This window comes from Aspergillus udagawae (genome assembly GCF_001078395.1).
Source record: "Aspergillus udagawae IFM 46973 DNA, scaffold_10, whole genome shotgun sequence".
Lineage (NCBI taxonomy): Eukaryota > Fungi > Ascomycota > Eurotiomycetes > Eurotiales > Aspergillaceae > Aspergillus > Aspergillus udagawae.
This window is the reverse complement of record NW_025091273.1, coordinates 146,316-159,671: the sequence shown is the minus strand read 5'-3', so window position 1 is coordinate 159,671 and position 13,356 is coordinate 146,316. Positions and strand designations below refer to the sequence as shown.

Genomic DNA, 13,356 nt, shown 5'->3' with positions numbered 1-13,356 from the left:
CTCTAGGAAGGGAAAAGAGAAAATCTAAGGCGATTAAGGGGAAGAAGATAATAAAGGTGACTAATATGAGGGCTGTGTGTAATTCAGTTCTTTTTAACACTTCTAAGATCTATGTCTTGGTGTTCTGCTCAGAGCTGGAATTCATTCCTGATCCACCCAGAGAGGGGTTCTTAGAGCTACCACCAGCTACCTACTTCATGTTAAGGCTTACAGCACCTGATAGATTATATGCAGCGATAGTTACTAAAACACTATCTGAATCGAGCAAGGACCTGTGCTTCACAGCCCACATCCAGAAGCTTGTATGTTCATCGCATCCTTATAACCCCTAGGCTGGGTGTTACAGCTATCGCACTGTTGCTGATTCCACTACCATTAAGAGTTGAGAATTAAGCCTGAGAGTTACGAAGAGGCATAACGTGCTCAAGCCCCAACCATGAAGAGATGGTTACATTACTCTCGGTCACATAGACGACGAATCTATCAGCTCCTAGTGTCACACGTCATTAACCCCATGCAAACCATTGCACTTCTCAAGATGCCCTCCTTTTGTTATGAACGATCTCATGAGGGAGATAGACTAGAGAACGTATCTGATTCTGCCAAAAGCCCTAACCCACATCAGCCCTAGAATAGAGCTTTGAGCAAAATCACGACCAAGGCCGCAGGCCATTATATTGATGTGACCCAGGGCAGCAATCAACAGCAATCAACGAACAAAAGCTTGGAGATATGTCCAGTTGGATATCAGCTCCATCAGCCTGGGTAGAATTGGATGGGATCACTGCCAGCATATGGAATGCCAGGCTCTAGAGTAAAAGCATATAGGTTTTTTCGTAATCTTGAACGCGGGGTTCCGTACATATAATAGCCTCAGCCCATCTGGGCCAGTAAAAGGACCGACGTAGTCAGCAAAGGTTTCCGTCAGGCTCCAGATAAGAGCCCCTAATCCTGCATTACCCAAGCATCTCCAAAGTTTATCGTTCCTTAGGCGATATCGAGGCGGCTGGGTGATTGGAGCTTACAAAGAATTAAGACCCGCGACCCCGTGCAGATGCCTGCCATTGAGGTCAACAATACTCCGTACTGCATCAATATGCTTGATGTGCTGTTGCCTTACCTTGGCCACCAATAGTTGTGTACAGTTAGTGAGCAGCTGATTTTCGCCTCACTAGAACCTCCCCACTGTCCCATACTAACCGCCATAAAATACAGCATGTGGTGATCAAAAGGATAACCAATAGCAACATAAGACCTGGACAAACAATCAGGATGCTACATACTGGAAGTCATCCTACTGGCGCTAATTTAAAGGGCACGAAAGAGTGCTTGATGCATGTCCATCTTTGAACCCCTAGCCTACAAGTATCATGCAGCTTCACCAATACAGTTAATGCTTTCATTACATTTGCCTTCTATGTTTGCTTAAAAACTGATCATCTCTTTCAGTTGTTGGAGTCTGTGATAATATCCCCACATCAGCCTCTTTTCTGAGCTCGAACTTAAAGCGTCGTACGGAATTAGCGTGCAACTCCCATTTGGAGATGTGGGAAGAGCTGGAAGCCACTCAATTCACTAGCTGAAAGACCGTCATTAATTATGCAGGAATTCCTTCAGATTATTTGGAAATATAGATATAGTGTCAATGCAAAGCAATTTCAATAATATGGTAAGGTTGATATTTATACAGTGCTGCTAATACAAAACTAGACTAATAAGCTTTTCTGACCTTTTCTGCATAAGACTAATAGCCCACACACCTCCACATGTTGAGTTAGTGCTTCATTTGGGCAAATTGGCTCTTTGCACGCAATCTATCTCCATACTTAAACAGGAGCCAAGGAATAGGGAGAAGGACGACCGAAATAAATGCCCAAACACTTCCTGCCCAGTGAATCCCCATAGCTTGGTACATTTGGATAGTAAACAGTGGAAATACTGCTCCGAGGGTGTATCGCAATGTTCCATTGGCCGCGAGCGCTGCATGAGATTTTGTTTAGTAGCTGTCATCATTCAACGCATTTCCCAGAGCGACACTTACCCGAGGCAATAGCTTCTGCGCGATAGACTTGCGCCATGTATATGATCGTAGACAGCTAATGGGGAGGTTAGCTTTGAATACGAACCATCTTCATAGTCATCAGAGACACTTACGAACAAGGAGAATGCGCCCCATCCAAAGGGAATCCCAGCAGCTACCAAGGCAGCCCAATGGCCTCCCCGGTGGGCTTCCCACGCGTTCCTAATCCCACATTAGTATATAAACCAGAAGATTTTGATTTGGATCAATCACCAGAATAGTCCAACAGGGAGAAGAACACTTCCCATCATCCCAGCATACAAGCGATGTTCAGGTGCTGCATCTCCGCCTCCAGCCTGGAGGGCTTTCGCATAAAGGGTACTGTCAAACACAAGGAAAGTGATGATTGCCATCACATATCCAATAACGACGCTGATGAAGCCCAGCCCGGCATGTCGGAGATCAAACCCATACTCCAGCTGCAACACATACATCGCACTGCCGAAATAGCTGAAGGTCACCGCATAGGCGAAGGCCGTATATATGGTCAGCGACAGAACAATCGCCTCGTCGCACAGCATCTTAACAGGTCTCACAACGGAGAAGCGCATAATCTGGCTAAAGGGGGTTTGCTGGTTCCCACTTTCACTGCCTTCCTTGGCTTTGGACGCGTTTCGCAAGATTCTGTTCTTCGCGGTTTCTTGCATCAACAGCGTCCCCAGCACGATCGGTGCTCCCAAGATGAGAAGAAGGTATTGTGTCCACCGCCAGTCATCTCGGTGATTGTGTAGGATATAGGCGCCGGCGAGCGGTCCGAGACTCGGACCTAGGAAGGGACCCAATATAAATAGGAGAGAGACAATACCTCCTGTTCTACCTAATGCCCACACGTCACTAATTGTACCGGCCCCCATGGCAACCCCTGCCGAGCCAAGAAAGCCCGCCAGAAACCGACAAACTAGGAGGGTACCGAAGTTCTGTGCTCCTGCGGCAGCTCCAGTGAAGGCAAGGAGGCACGAAGCGGTAATCACATATAACCATTTCCTGCCGAGGATCTCGGACAATGGGGCAATGAAAATAGGTCCAAGGGCGATCCCAAGAGTATATAGTGCCAGTGTAAGAATGGATTCCGTTCGGCTGACATTAAATTCGACAGCGATTAATGTGGTCGCAGGCACCATAACAGATGTGCCAAAAGTGCTGTGCAGGATTTGCGTCAGCTTCTTCACGATCAAGTTGAAAAGAAAGTATAGATAGATTACATCCAAAAGGCTAAAGCACAGGGAATAAAGGTATGCAGCGTTTTCAGAAAGATGTTCCAATTAACTGGATTTCTCTTCTCATTGGGATCGTCCCAAGATAAGGGCTCTACATCTCGTGCATTGGACCTTCTTTCGACATCACTGTCTTGTCCCGTTGAGCCTATGCTTGAAGACATTTTGTGTGAGAATCCTAGATTAGAAAATCTCAGGGTATCAACCTGATGGCCTAGTAACAGGTGTACCCAACACTGAATAGCAAACGACATGACACCCATGCAGAAAAGATTGACCATCTCATTATATGCCTAGGTAATCACCCATAGCGAACAACCCAGTTAGCCGATCGTATTCAATTTGTGATTAGTGATCGTTCGCTGGCGGCGTAGCGGGCTTGGGTTCACAGCAGGTTCTTAAGAGGTGTCTACGCCGCCCAGCTGTCAATCTCCACCTCATGGACAAAGTTGCCAGAAAAGGGAAAATGAAAGAAGTGGCATCCAGGCAACGGTAGTTATGCGTGCCAGTATAGCTGTGTGAATTCTAATAATATGCCAGACACCTAGCTAATAATCTGAAGCTTATATTTCGTATATAACTAGAACTTCGACGCAAGTTGGCGTATATCCGCACCGTTCAACAGCGGTCTCCAGACTTCATGCCTATTATGCTAAAAGGTCTGGTCGTAGAATGATATTGGCAGAGATATACATGTTCTGTCTGCATTTATACAAAGTCTCACTCCAAAATGCCGCCAACAGATATTGCATCCACCTTAGAAGAGAACTAATTCCGGACCTACAGGGCTTTATTCACAATTGCCTAATCGTTATTAACTGTCAGAGGCCTCGGAAGTCGCAGACGACAGGGGTATTTTGGTGGTTTCCGGATTACTGTCAAGCCATAGCCACGGTTAGAATAAACCTGAAGATATATAAATGCCGGAAGTTTGATACCTTTTCCGTAAATCTGACGGGTTTACAGGCTTCTTCTCTTCACTATACTATTATTCTTTTCTTTATCAAGTTTTCTTCCATCGACCATCCGTCAAGAGATGCCTAAAATCGCATCGCGGGCCGCTGAGTCTTAGTTGCAGCACACCACCACTGGGTAGAAAAATTTGCCCTCATCCAAGTCCTCACAGTACCTTTTTTCTTGTTATAAAATATATCCTGAATATTGTAAAGGTCACCGCGGACTTGATACCATCCACTGAGAATTGGCGTGAATCTGAGTCTGTAACCGGCTAGTAGTTGACGACAACATTGCATCGGGCGGACAAGCATTTTGAACATGGCTTTCGTTTTATTGTCAACCATAGCCATATATTCGGGAAAATTTGGGCAATGCAATTTGATCTCCAATCCAGATCCCAACCTTGGCCCTCGGTCAGACCAGTCGGATGAAGGATGATTACTGATCAATCGATGCGGGATGATTACTGATCAATGTAAACTCCCGTTGGTTTGAGATGGTTTCAACTACCGAGCCATCAACCTTTTGCACAGAAGAACCACAAATATAGTAAGCATGATCAAATATATCAAAGCCGAGGGCTTCACTAGGGTTATTTAATACATTATGACTTGCTATAGTATATCCAGTATATCCACGAGGCGTAAAGTCATTATACTGGCACGAGAATATGTATCCTAGCTCATCCCATGTAGTACAGCTACCAGCACAACTAGATAGTGATTAAAGTAAGCTCTCATTGATCCATCTTATTCCTTTATACGGAAAGCAACTCGCAAGGCAAGAAAGAAAAGCAAAATCGACTGAGACTGCAGAAGCTACTCTCACAATTTAATTGGCATACAGTTTATGGGGAAACATCAGAAGGGTATACTGGCTACCCAGCATACAACAGTATTAACACTGCCAGTCAACGAGACTCGTTAGAAAATCGGATGCCGGCCGTTACGAGCCAGCAAGAAAGAGCTGTCAACGTAAGCGGGGAGTCACTTATAGTCTCCTCCTGACTGATTGTTGTCTTGCTCCTCATTTCTTTGGTTTTTGTATGTAACTTTGGGCCAGGGAAGCAACTCGGAACATTTTACCACGAGTACAGTTTACCAGAAGAGATAGATTGGTATTTAAAATGCCCGCTGCTTACTACCTTCTCTAGCCCTTCTGTTCGACTCACCAACTTCTATTAATTCAATTGAGTCATGTTGGTAGATTAGCCCTTCTTAATGCACACCCTGCAATTCCTTTTCGCATGCTTTGACAAGATCAATGAAGATTAACTTATCTATCCAGCCTCGAAGATCATGAGAGACTTTTCCATAATATGAAGTTATTAGATCAGGACTCACGGCGGTAATACCAACTTCTGGGACATCGGAGTGGAACCTCCATGGACTAGTAATGGAAAATGGCCCTGCATCAACAAGCCCGTACGAATCACGGTGAATTATTTCAATAGCTTCTTTTAAGATAGAAGTGAAACTCTCCATCCTTTCCCAATGCCTTACCTTCCATGATACCAGCCACGAAGTCATTGTCCACGTATCGAAAATGATCCAGCACTGGCCGATCATCATAGATCATCGTGGTAGAGAGGACACCTCGAAAGACCATGTCATGAACCTGCCAATGCATCTCAGTAAATCGATAATAAACAATCGTCCATCTCAAGACGGAACGAGGCGCGCTTACGGATGCCATCCCCCATTCACCCCAGCTAACCCGCTTTCCATCTTTAAGCACAATTACCGGATCAACATCGTTTCGAGACCGAAATAATTTCCCCGTCCAGTTGATCTTCCTGAGGATATCAGCGACAGGATGGCCGGTGTCGAAGAAGCCCCCGTTCCATTCACCGAGAAGCTGGTCCAATTGTATAGGAGGCAATTGGTCGAAGATATGGTCGAGGGTTGCTTTATCAACTCGACCAGTCTCTTTCGCAAGAGCAAGGTACTTATCCCTGGGACTGCTAGTTGTCAGTAGTGAAGAGATTTATTCATTCCACTACCGGGACTTACGAGGACATTTCGAATATAGTTTCCTTAGTTCTTTTTTTGGCCCTCCTTACGAGGTCGCTGTTTGCTTCCAGTAACGTAAAAACAAGTGATTTACAGATGAGGGATACATGTTTTATATCATAGTTAGGGGACTTCAAGTTGAGAATTAGTCAATGAGAGATGAGTGGAGTACCTAACATCAGAAGTCGCCGATGGGTCGCCACTAATACTAAGTCCCAGAATCCGTATCAAACACCGGCAAAGTAAGATCATTCCGGCATTATCCTGCGTCATAGATTATTAAAAGGCCTTCAATAACTAACTAATCCCAACAGCAATGGCCCGATGGGCCGGAATCGTTGCCTGGGTGATCAAACGGGCCATATTCCCGTATACTGCCAACAAGGGGCACACACACTCGCTTCAAAACGTAAATATTCGTCAAACTCGGCGGGTAAATTACTCCTGCAGGCCAATTGATAGAAGTAATCATTCGGCAGGGTGCTTCAATTGCATTTTATCTGAGTAAATTGCCCAAGTCGGGTACCTTCCGCTATGGTGTCGACCAGAGCAATCAGATACTACTGTAGGAGCATCATCCGCATGTAGAATTATTCGACCTTCAGCCAGCGTAATCGACAAGGGGATTGAGCAATCAACGAATTGACCAAAAGCGGTGGAAATAGAGGTCAAGAATAAGAGTTGGAGATTTGCCATTATAAATAGTTTTATTTGTATGTTGATGCACAATGTTAAGGCCCTCTCTGTACTACTTCATCGTAAGCCGTAGGGTTACTAACGAAAACAAATTGCCAATACTTCTCATCCGTCCAGAAGGTAAAATTAGCACTCTATAGTCTATAGCAGGTTCTAGCTAGCCAAAAATCTAATGCAACATCCGAAATCCACTATTCCGCGCTCCCTTCATCTTGTCTAGTCAAAAATAGACGCCTTCATCGAGTTTGGCTGGATGTATTCAGAAGCGTTACGGAAACTGGTAAAACCCCAGCGGATTTGAGCAGCCATGGCGATCTCGACGTCCAAGTCCTTGGCGAAATGCCATGCCAGACCTGTATCACGCTGGAATGCCCGTCCAACAAGAATCACATCGACTTGATCCTCATTGAGGATCTTCTCAGTCAAGTTACCGTTGTTGATCATTCCGACAGCAGCCACCAGCATCTTACCACCAACTGCCTTCTTGACCGCGGCAGCAAATGGCACCTGAAATGCTGGACCGGCTTTCACCTTTTGGGCGTTGTGAATACCCCCGCTGCTGATATCAATGAGATCCAATGCACTCTGCGCCGCTAGAGCCTCCACAAATCTAACCGTATCCTCACATTTCCACCCATGTTCTTCTGGCATACTGGATTCCAGCCAGTCCGTGGCCGAAACACGGAGAAAAACAGGCACGTCAGGACCAACCGTGTCCCGGGTCAATTGAGCAATCTATAGGGAGAGCCGGATGCGATTTTCAAAGCTGCCACCATACTCATCTCCGCGCTGATTGGAAGAGGGACTCAGAAAAGAGGAAAGCAGATATCCATGAGCGTTATGTATCTCGATAAAATCTGCTCCCGCTGCTAGAGCTCGCTTCGTGGCAGCCACCCATGCCTCCTTGAGCTCGGTAATATCGGCCCTGCTCATAGCCTTGGGCACGATACCCCCGGGAGCGAAGGGGATAGCGCTCGGCGCCTTGACGTGCTCAACCCAGCCGCCGACTGCGTCTGTTGCAGTGGCCCCACCTAGCCAGGGGGGTACGGTAGACGCCTTGCGGCCGGCATGGGCAAGTTGAACTCCTATTTTCTGGCCCTGGTATGCGCAAACTCAATGACGTGTCTCATGGGGGTGATCTGCGAGTCCTTCCACAAACCAACGCAACCAGGAGTGATCCGACCCTCGGGCAGGACGCTGGTGGCTTCTATGATCATCATTCCTGGGCCGCGCTGAGCAATACCACCATAGTGTGCCCAGTGCCACGGGGTCATATGGCCGTCGTCAGCGCTGTATTGGCACATGGGTGCGAGCTTGTTCATCGCCAAATCAGTTTCGTTGTGCTTCGGTATCAATGGTGTAACTAGTACGAGAATACATACCCCTAGTCTGTTATGGAATGTCTGACCCCAGATTGTTAAAGGGTGGAATAGTTTGGGGATCGGCTTTCCGCTGGACTAGGGATTTCGTGCTGTACCTGCCGGGGGGCTCTGCTCAGGAGTGAAGTATGAGACACCCTCGGCACGCCTTGTTGAAATATCTGGCCAGTTCGTCATATTGTCTCAATTTGTCGTTTGATGGTATTGTATGTCAGATTATAGGCGGCCATAAACAAATACTAGCAATTACTATAATCTATGCTACAAGCCAATTTATATCTTTGTCACCTTGTGCATGTTTTCTACGGAATCCTTTATTTGATTTCTAAGCCCTTTGCCCTGTATTGCGAAAATTTTTCACCTTGGTAATCAGGAGGGCTGATTAAAGTGGTTCGGGAATATAATGTAACACGAAGCACTTCTACAGAACCAAAAGTCTCCGAATAACTAGGGTTTTGACTAGTGGGTCAGTCAATAGCTAATTCCGGCGGAATTGATCGGCCTCCGCAGTAGGGCGCGGGTAGGGCGCGGCAAACCCCGAGATCCACTCTCCGAAGAAGCATGGAAGTGGGGTCGATCATGGCTTTGCCAGTTCCTTTCTAGGCAGGCCGAACTTTGTAGACCTGTTCCGGTTCAAGTGGAATCTGGGAAGGCATAACTGTGATGATTGTTGGTATGGATCCGAGACATCCGCAGTTCATTGGAATCTTCTGTATTTCATGGACGGATGACTGTTGATGACGTCACCCATGATAACCTCCAAATGACGTTCAGTGAGCGCCTATGTCGTTCTGGTGGAATTAAGATAGGGCTGCATATAATGGACAAGGTCGCCAACAATACTTCAACTCTTTAATTTTGGTCTTTATTGACTGCACTATCAGCAGATTTAATATCTGTCTTGCTTTAACTCAATTCACTATGCCATCTGCGATTGTCACTGGTGCCACCGGTGAGTGTTGCCTCATTTACATTCCTTGTACTACTTTCTAAGGTTTCCTAGGTATCACGGGGAGTGCCATCGTACATCACCTATGCAAGGATCCAGAGTATGGAAAAGTTTTTTCTCTCTCCCGCAGTAATCCCGGCTACAGAAATCCAAAAGTCCAACATGCTATGCTGGATCTCCAGGCGTCAGCTGAAGAGATGGCGGAGAATCTCAAAGACATCTCCGCTGATTATGTCTACTTCTGCGCTTACCTAGCACGCGATGATCCGGCTGAATTGTCACGCGTGAATGGGCTGATGCTATCCAATTTTCTTCGAGCTATAGAAATCACAGGTGCTACCAAGGCACTGAAACGTTTCATTCTAACATGTGGCTTCAAACACTACGGTGTCCATCTGGGCCATTGCAAACAGCCACTTGTTGAAGACGACCCCCTTCTTGCGAAAGATCAGGGTGGTATTTCCTGGCCTCCCATCTTCTACTATGAACAAGAACGGATCCTCAAGGATGCCGCCACACGCGGCAATTGGGAATGGGTTGTCACCCTCCCCGAGGATGTCTTGGGCTACGCCCGCGGTAATTTTATGAATGAGGCCACTGCGCTGGGTCTATATTGTGCCGTCAGCAAAGCTCTCCCGGGATCTGAGCTGCCCTTCCCAGGCTGTAAGGCAAACTACTTTGCTTTCAACTGTTGGACCTCAGCCAACCTCCACGCCCGGTTCTGTCTCTGGGCCGCGACCGCCCCAGGTGCAGGGAACAACATCTTTAACGTGATGAACGGGGATACAGAGTCATTTCAAAGCCTCTGGCCACGGCTCGCTAAGCGCTTTGGCTGTAAGATCCCCAACCCGATGTTCCCGCATGGGGGTACTCCCGACACCCAAGGTTATGGGAAATATGAGGCGACCACAGTGAGGTTTCAGAACCGGCATCCTCTTGCCGCCCACACGCATGAGCTCGGGGTATCGGCCGATGACAATCCTACATTATTCTTGCAGGTCGACCCGGAAAAATGGGCAAAGCGGAAAGATGTGAATGACGCTTGGGCCAAACTGCGCGACAGGTACAATCTTGACCAAAAAGCGTGGGAAAAAGCCACATGGGACTTTTTAACATTTGTCCTGGGAAGGGATTGGAGCTGCGTTGGGACGATGAGCAAGGCGCGACGGTTGGGATGGACGGGATACGCCGATACTTGGGGCGAACTGGAGGAGACTTTTGAGACTCTTGAGAGAGAGGGCGTTTTGCCACCAGTGGAAAAGCTCAAGAGGGATTTTTAATTGATATGATTGACGTAGCTGACGATGGGCCAGGAGTCGGCATAATGGAGATATTGTTTGTCTTTACCACTTTGTAAAACTAGGATGTAAAGGCCATGGTTAAAGTTCAATGGCCGAACTCATTATTCACTCAATCAAAAAAGAAATATTCCATGACACTATTCTATATATTTCCTAATATATAGGCAAGTTATTATTCCCCCTTAGCTAATTAATCGACATCACATTTCTCTAGAAGGGGCTGGTGTGGTAGAAAATGAGATATGGGGTGTAATAGCTAGCAAGGCCAGCCCGAATGTGCAACCCCTGTCGGAATACCTGTCAATAGCAACCTCAGTCAATCTTATTCCGGGCTTAGCAGATCCCAGTGTCGTTGGATTGCGGGGTTGCGGGATTACGGGTCTCGGCTCTTTCCCGCATCATAGACATGTTCCATGATGGCATGACCGCCTCATGCCTATATAGCAACTGGACAGGAACTTGCTTCATGTTTTCTTGATCATTATTCGTACCATTCTCAGTAGAATTGTACAATCTCAGATCTCACATCCCTAATGGCCTCCAGTGTTCGTGGCCAGCATGTTTTACTAACGGGCGCAAATGGCTTCGTTGCCTCACATATCTTATCCATCTTGCTAGAGGTACCATTATTCTTCCTGGTTTATAGATGGAACTGACAGTGTGTGTATAGCGTGGATTCGCCGCGACGGCCACTGTACGATCTCAAGCCAAGGCCGACGATATTATCAAGACACATCCCTCATGGAAGGACAAAATTACCTTTGCCATAGTGGCAGATTTCACCTCCCAGCAACCATTTGATGAAATATTCGAAAGAACAACTGTTCCCTTCACCTACGTTATTCATACAGCATCGCCCTTAAAGTTCAATGTCAACGACATCCAAAAAGAGATGATCGAACCTGCTGTTAAGGGGTTAGATATAGCTCTTTGCACATGCACATTGGACAGTAAAACTAACGCGCAATAGGACTACGGAGATCCTCAAAAGTGCTTACAAACATGGGGGCACGTCTTTAAGGCGGTTCGTACTTTTGGGCAGTGCTGTTTCCGTCCTTAACTCGTTCGAGGACATCACCCGCGAGGGCCGTCCTTATAACGAAAATGATTGGAATCCAGTATGTTTTTCCTCGTAATAGAAAAACATAAATATTTTGATTAATACATAATAGGTGACTGCTCAGCAAGCCATTGACCGAAAAGACACGGTGCTTGGCTACAATGTGTCCAAGACCCAGAGTGAAAAAACTGCGTGGGAGTTCATGAAGATCAACAGACCCAACTTCGATCTAACCGTAATCAATCCGGACATTATCACAGGCCCTATGATACATTCCATCTCGGGACCAGGCTCTATCAACGAAACCAACCACTTTGCAATCGCGAGCTTCATTGATGGGACTCACAAATCCGTCGAGGATGTGCGATTTCCGTTTTATCACTTTGTACGTTTTGCTCATCTATTTTCCATTCAAGAAGTTGGCAGTATACCTAATGAAGAGTAGGTCGATGTTCGGGATGTCGCCCAGAGCCACGTCGACGCCTTGACGAACCCTGCTGCTGGGGGTCGGCGGATCCTGCTTATCTCTGGATTGATTACGCCGCAGTTAGTAGTGAATATCATTCGGCAGAACTTTCCCAGCTTGAGGGATCGTGTTCCAGAAGGAAAACCTTCACAAATCTTGCCAGACGGAGTACATCCAACCGGTTGGGATATGCGGGTCAGCTTGGATGTCTTGTCCAAGGGGAGAGAGGATGGACATTGGAAGTATATTCAGTTGGAACAGAGTGTCACCGATGCTGTGCAGTCAATGATTGATCAGAATGTTTTATAATCGCCAAGTTCTTTCTCCCAGTTTGGAGTGTAGTCTCATTAAGGATCTTTTTTTTTTTTTTTTTTAAGGGGTTCGATAAAATGGATACTAGGTGTCACCAAGTTGAAATTTCAACAACAATGATAATCCAATCATCAAAAGAACATGTCACGATAGGTCAATTGGGAGATAACTCCTGATCTTCATGGACAAGGGTAATAGACAACTTGCAGTCATTTACGCTACCATTACTTGCTACAAGGGTTGATAGCATAATTTATGTATGGAAGAGAGGAAAGTGCCTAAAAGTCGTAGACAGAGCTATGCTCACGGGTTCGACCGTAGTATCATTTGGGTTAACTTCCACTATAACAGGTACACTATAACAGGTAAGCATTCTCCCTTTCAAAGAAAGGCGAAAAGAACATTGTCCTAGGGACTGACCAACTTGCTCCGCTTCATCATGACCGTAACCTATAGCAAACATATTTATTGCATCAAGAGAGTCGTTGCGGTACAGACTGGCCAGAACGTTTCACTTTCTGGCAAATCATAACACATGGGAGGGTGTCTAGCGAGTAACATCATGTGTCTTGTCAGAAATCGCAGTACAGTACCGGTCTCAGTTATCACTAGTATTTTATGTGGAAGTGATAAGTCAATGATGGCCTGATTCTTTTTAACCTAGTGTCTAATGGATGTATATTTATACTACCGGAGTTGTATGTCAGGAGCTAGATGAGGGGTATTCAGTTCATTCCTGTGGATAACACAAAAGTAAGAAAAAGATATCTATCTCCCAGGCAAGTAAAGCAAATGCCGAATAAGGTAATCAGTAAATGAAATCAACAGTTTTCTACACAGTGTTGCCACCTGACCGTCCTCGAAAGTATTGGGGGACCGGAATAAAGAGACCAATCAGCGTGATACGGAAATAATGGTCTTGGCGACGAA

At 46.2% G+C, this 13,356-nt stretch overlaps 6 protein-coding genes across 6 annotated transcripts; 2 read left to right on the top strand and 4 right to left on the bottom strand.

The window, feature by feature from the left end:
- Nucleotides 1-2,289: 2,289 nt before the first annotated feature.
- Nucleotides 2,290-3,201, bottom strand: Aud_001856 (putative MFS polyamine transporter; the record flags this gene model as incomplete). Its single annotated transcript, XM_043295858.1, has 1 exon — nucleotides 2,290-3,201. One exon carries the CDS (start codon nucleotides 3,199-3,201, stop codon nucleotides 2,290-2,292), a length of 912 nt encoding a protein of 303 aa, XP_043151793.1.
- Nucleotides 3,202-5,697: 2,496 nt separating this feature from the next.
- Nucleotides 5,698-6,271, bottom strand: Aud_001855 (DUF4334 domain-containing protein; the record flags this gene model as incomplete). The annotated part of the gene is made up of 3 exons (XM_043295857.1): nucleotides 5,698-5,868; nucleotides 5,938-6,211; nucleotides 6,264-6,271. The coding sequence occupies 3 exons, from the start codon at nucleotides 6,269-6,271 to the stop codon at nucleotides 5,698-5,700; spliced, it is 453 nt and encodes a 150-aa protein (XP_043151792.1).
- Nucleotides 6,272-7,175: 904 nt separating this feature from the next.
- Nucleotides 7,176-7,610, bottom strand: Aud_001854 (uncharacterized protein; the record flags this gene model as incomplete). Its single annotated transcript, XM_043295856.1, has 1 exon — nucleotides 7,176-7,610. One exon carries the CDS (start codon nucleotides 7,608-7,610, stop codon nucleotides 7,176-7,178), a length of 435 nt encoding a protein of 144 aa, XP_043151791.1.
- Nucleotides 7,611-7,694: 84 nt separating this feature from the next.
- Nucleotides 7,695-8,281, bottom strand: Aud_001853 (uncharacterized protein; the record flags this gene model as incomplete). The annotated part of the gene is made up of 2 exons (XM_043295855.1): nucleotides 7,695-8,057; nucleotides 8,123-8,281. 2 exons carry the CDS (start codon nucleotides 8,279-8,281, stop codon nucleotides 7,695-7,697), a joined length of 522 nt encoding a protein of 173 aa, XP_043151790.1.
- A 978-nt stretch (nucleotides 8,282-9,259) lies between these two features.
- On the top strand, nucleotides 9,260-10,567 carry Aud_001852 (SDR family oxidoreductase; the record flags this gene model as incomplete). Its single annotated transcript, XM_043295854.1, has 2 exons — nucleotides 9,260-9,290; nucleotides 9,342-10,567. The coding sequence occupies 2 exons, from the start codon at nucleotides 9,260-9,262 to the stop codon at nucleotides 10,565-10,567; spliced, it is 1,257 nt and encodes a 418-aa protein (XP_043151789.1).
- A 554-nt stretch (nucleotides 10,568-11,121) lies between these two features.
- Nucleotides 11,122-12,423, top strand: Aud_001851 (uncharacterized protein; the record flags this gene model as incomplete). The annotated part of the gene is made up of 5 exons (XM_043295853.1): nucleotides 11,122-11,208; nucleotides 11,259-11,503; nucleotides 11,559-11,706; nucleotides 11,761-12,033; nucleotides 12,094-12,423. 5 exons carry the CDS (start codon nucleotides 11,122-11,124, stop codon nucleotides 12,421-12,423), a joined length of 1,083 nt encoding a protein of 360 aa, XP_043151788.1.
- Between the last annotated feature and the right edge of the window lie 933 nt (nucleotides 12,424-13,356).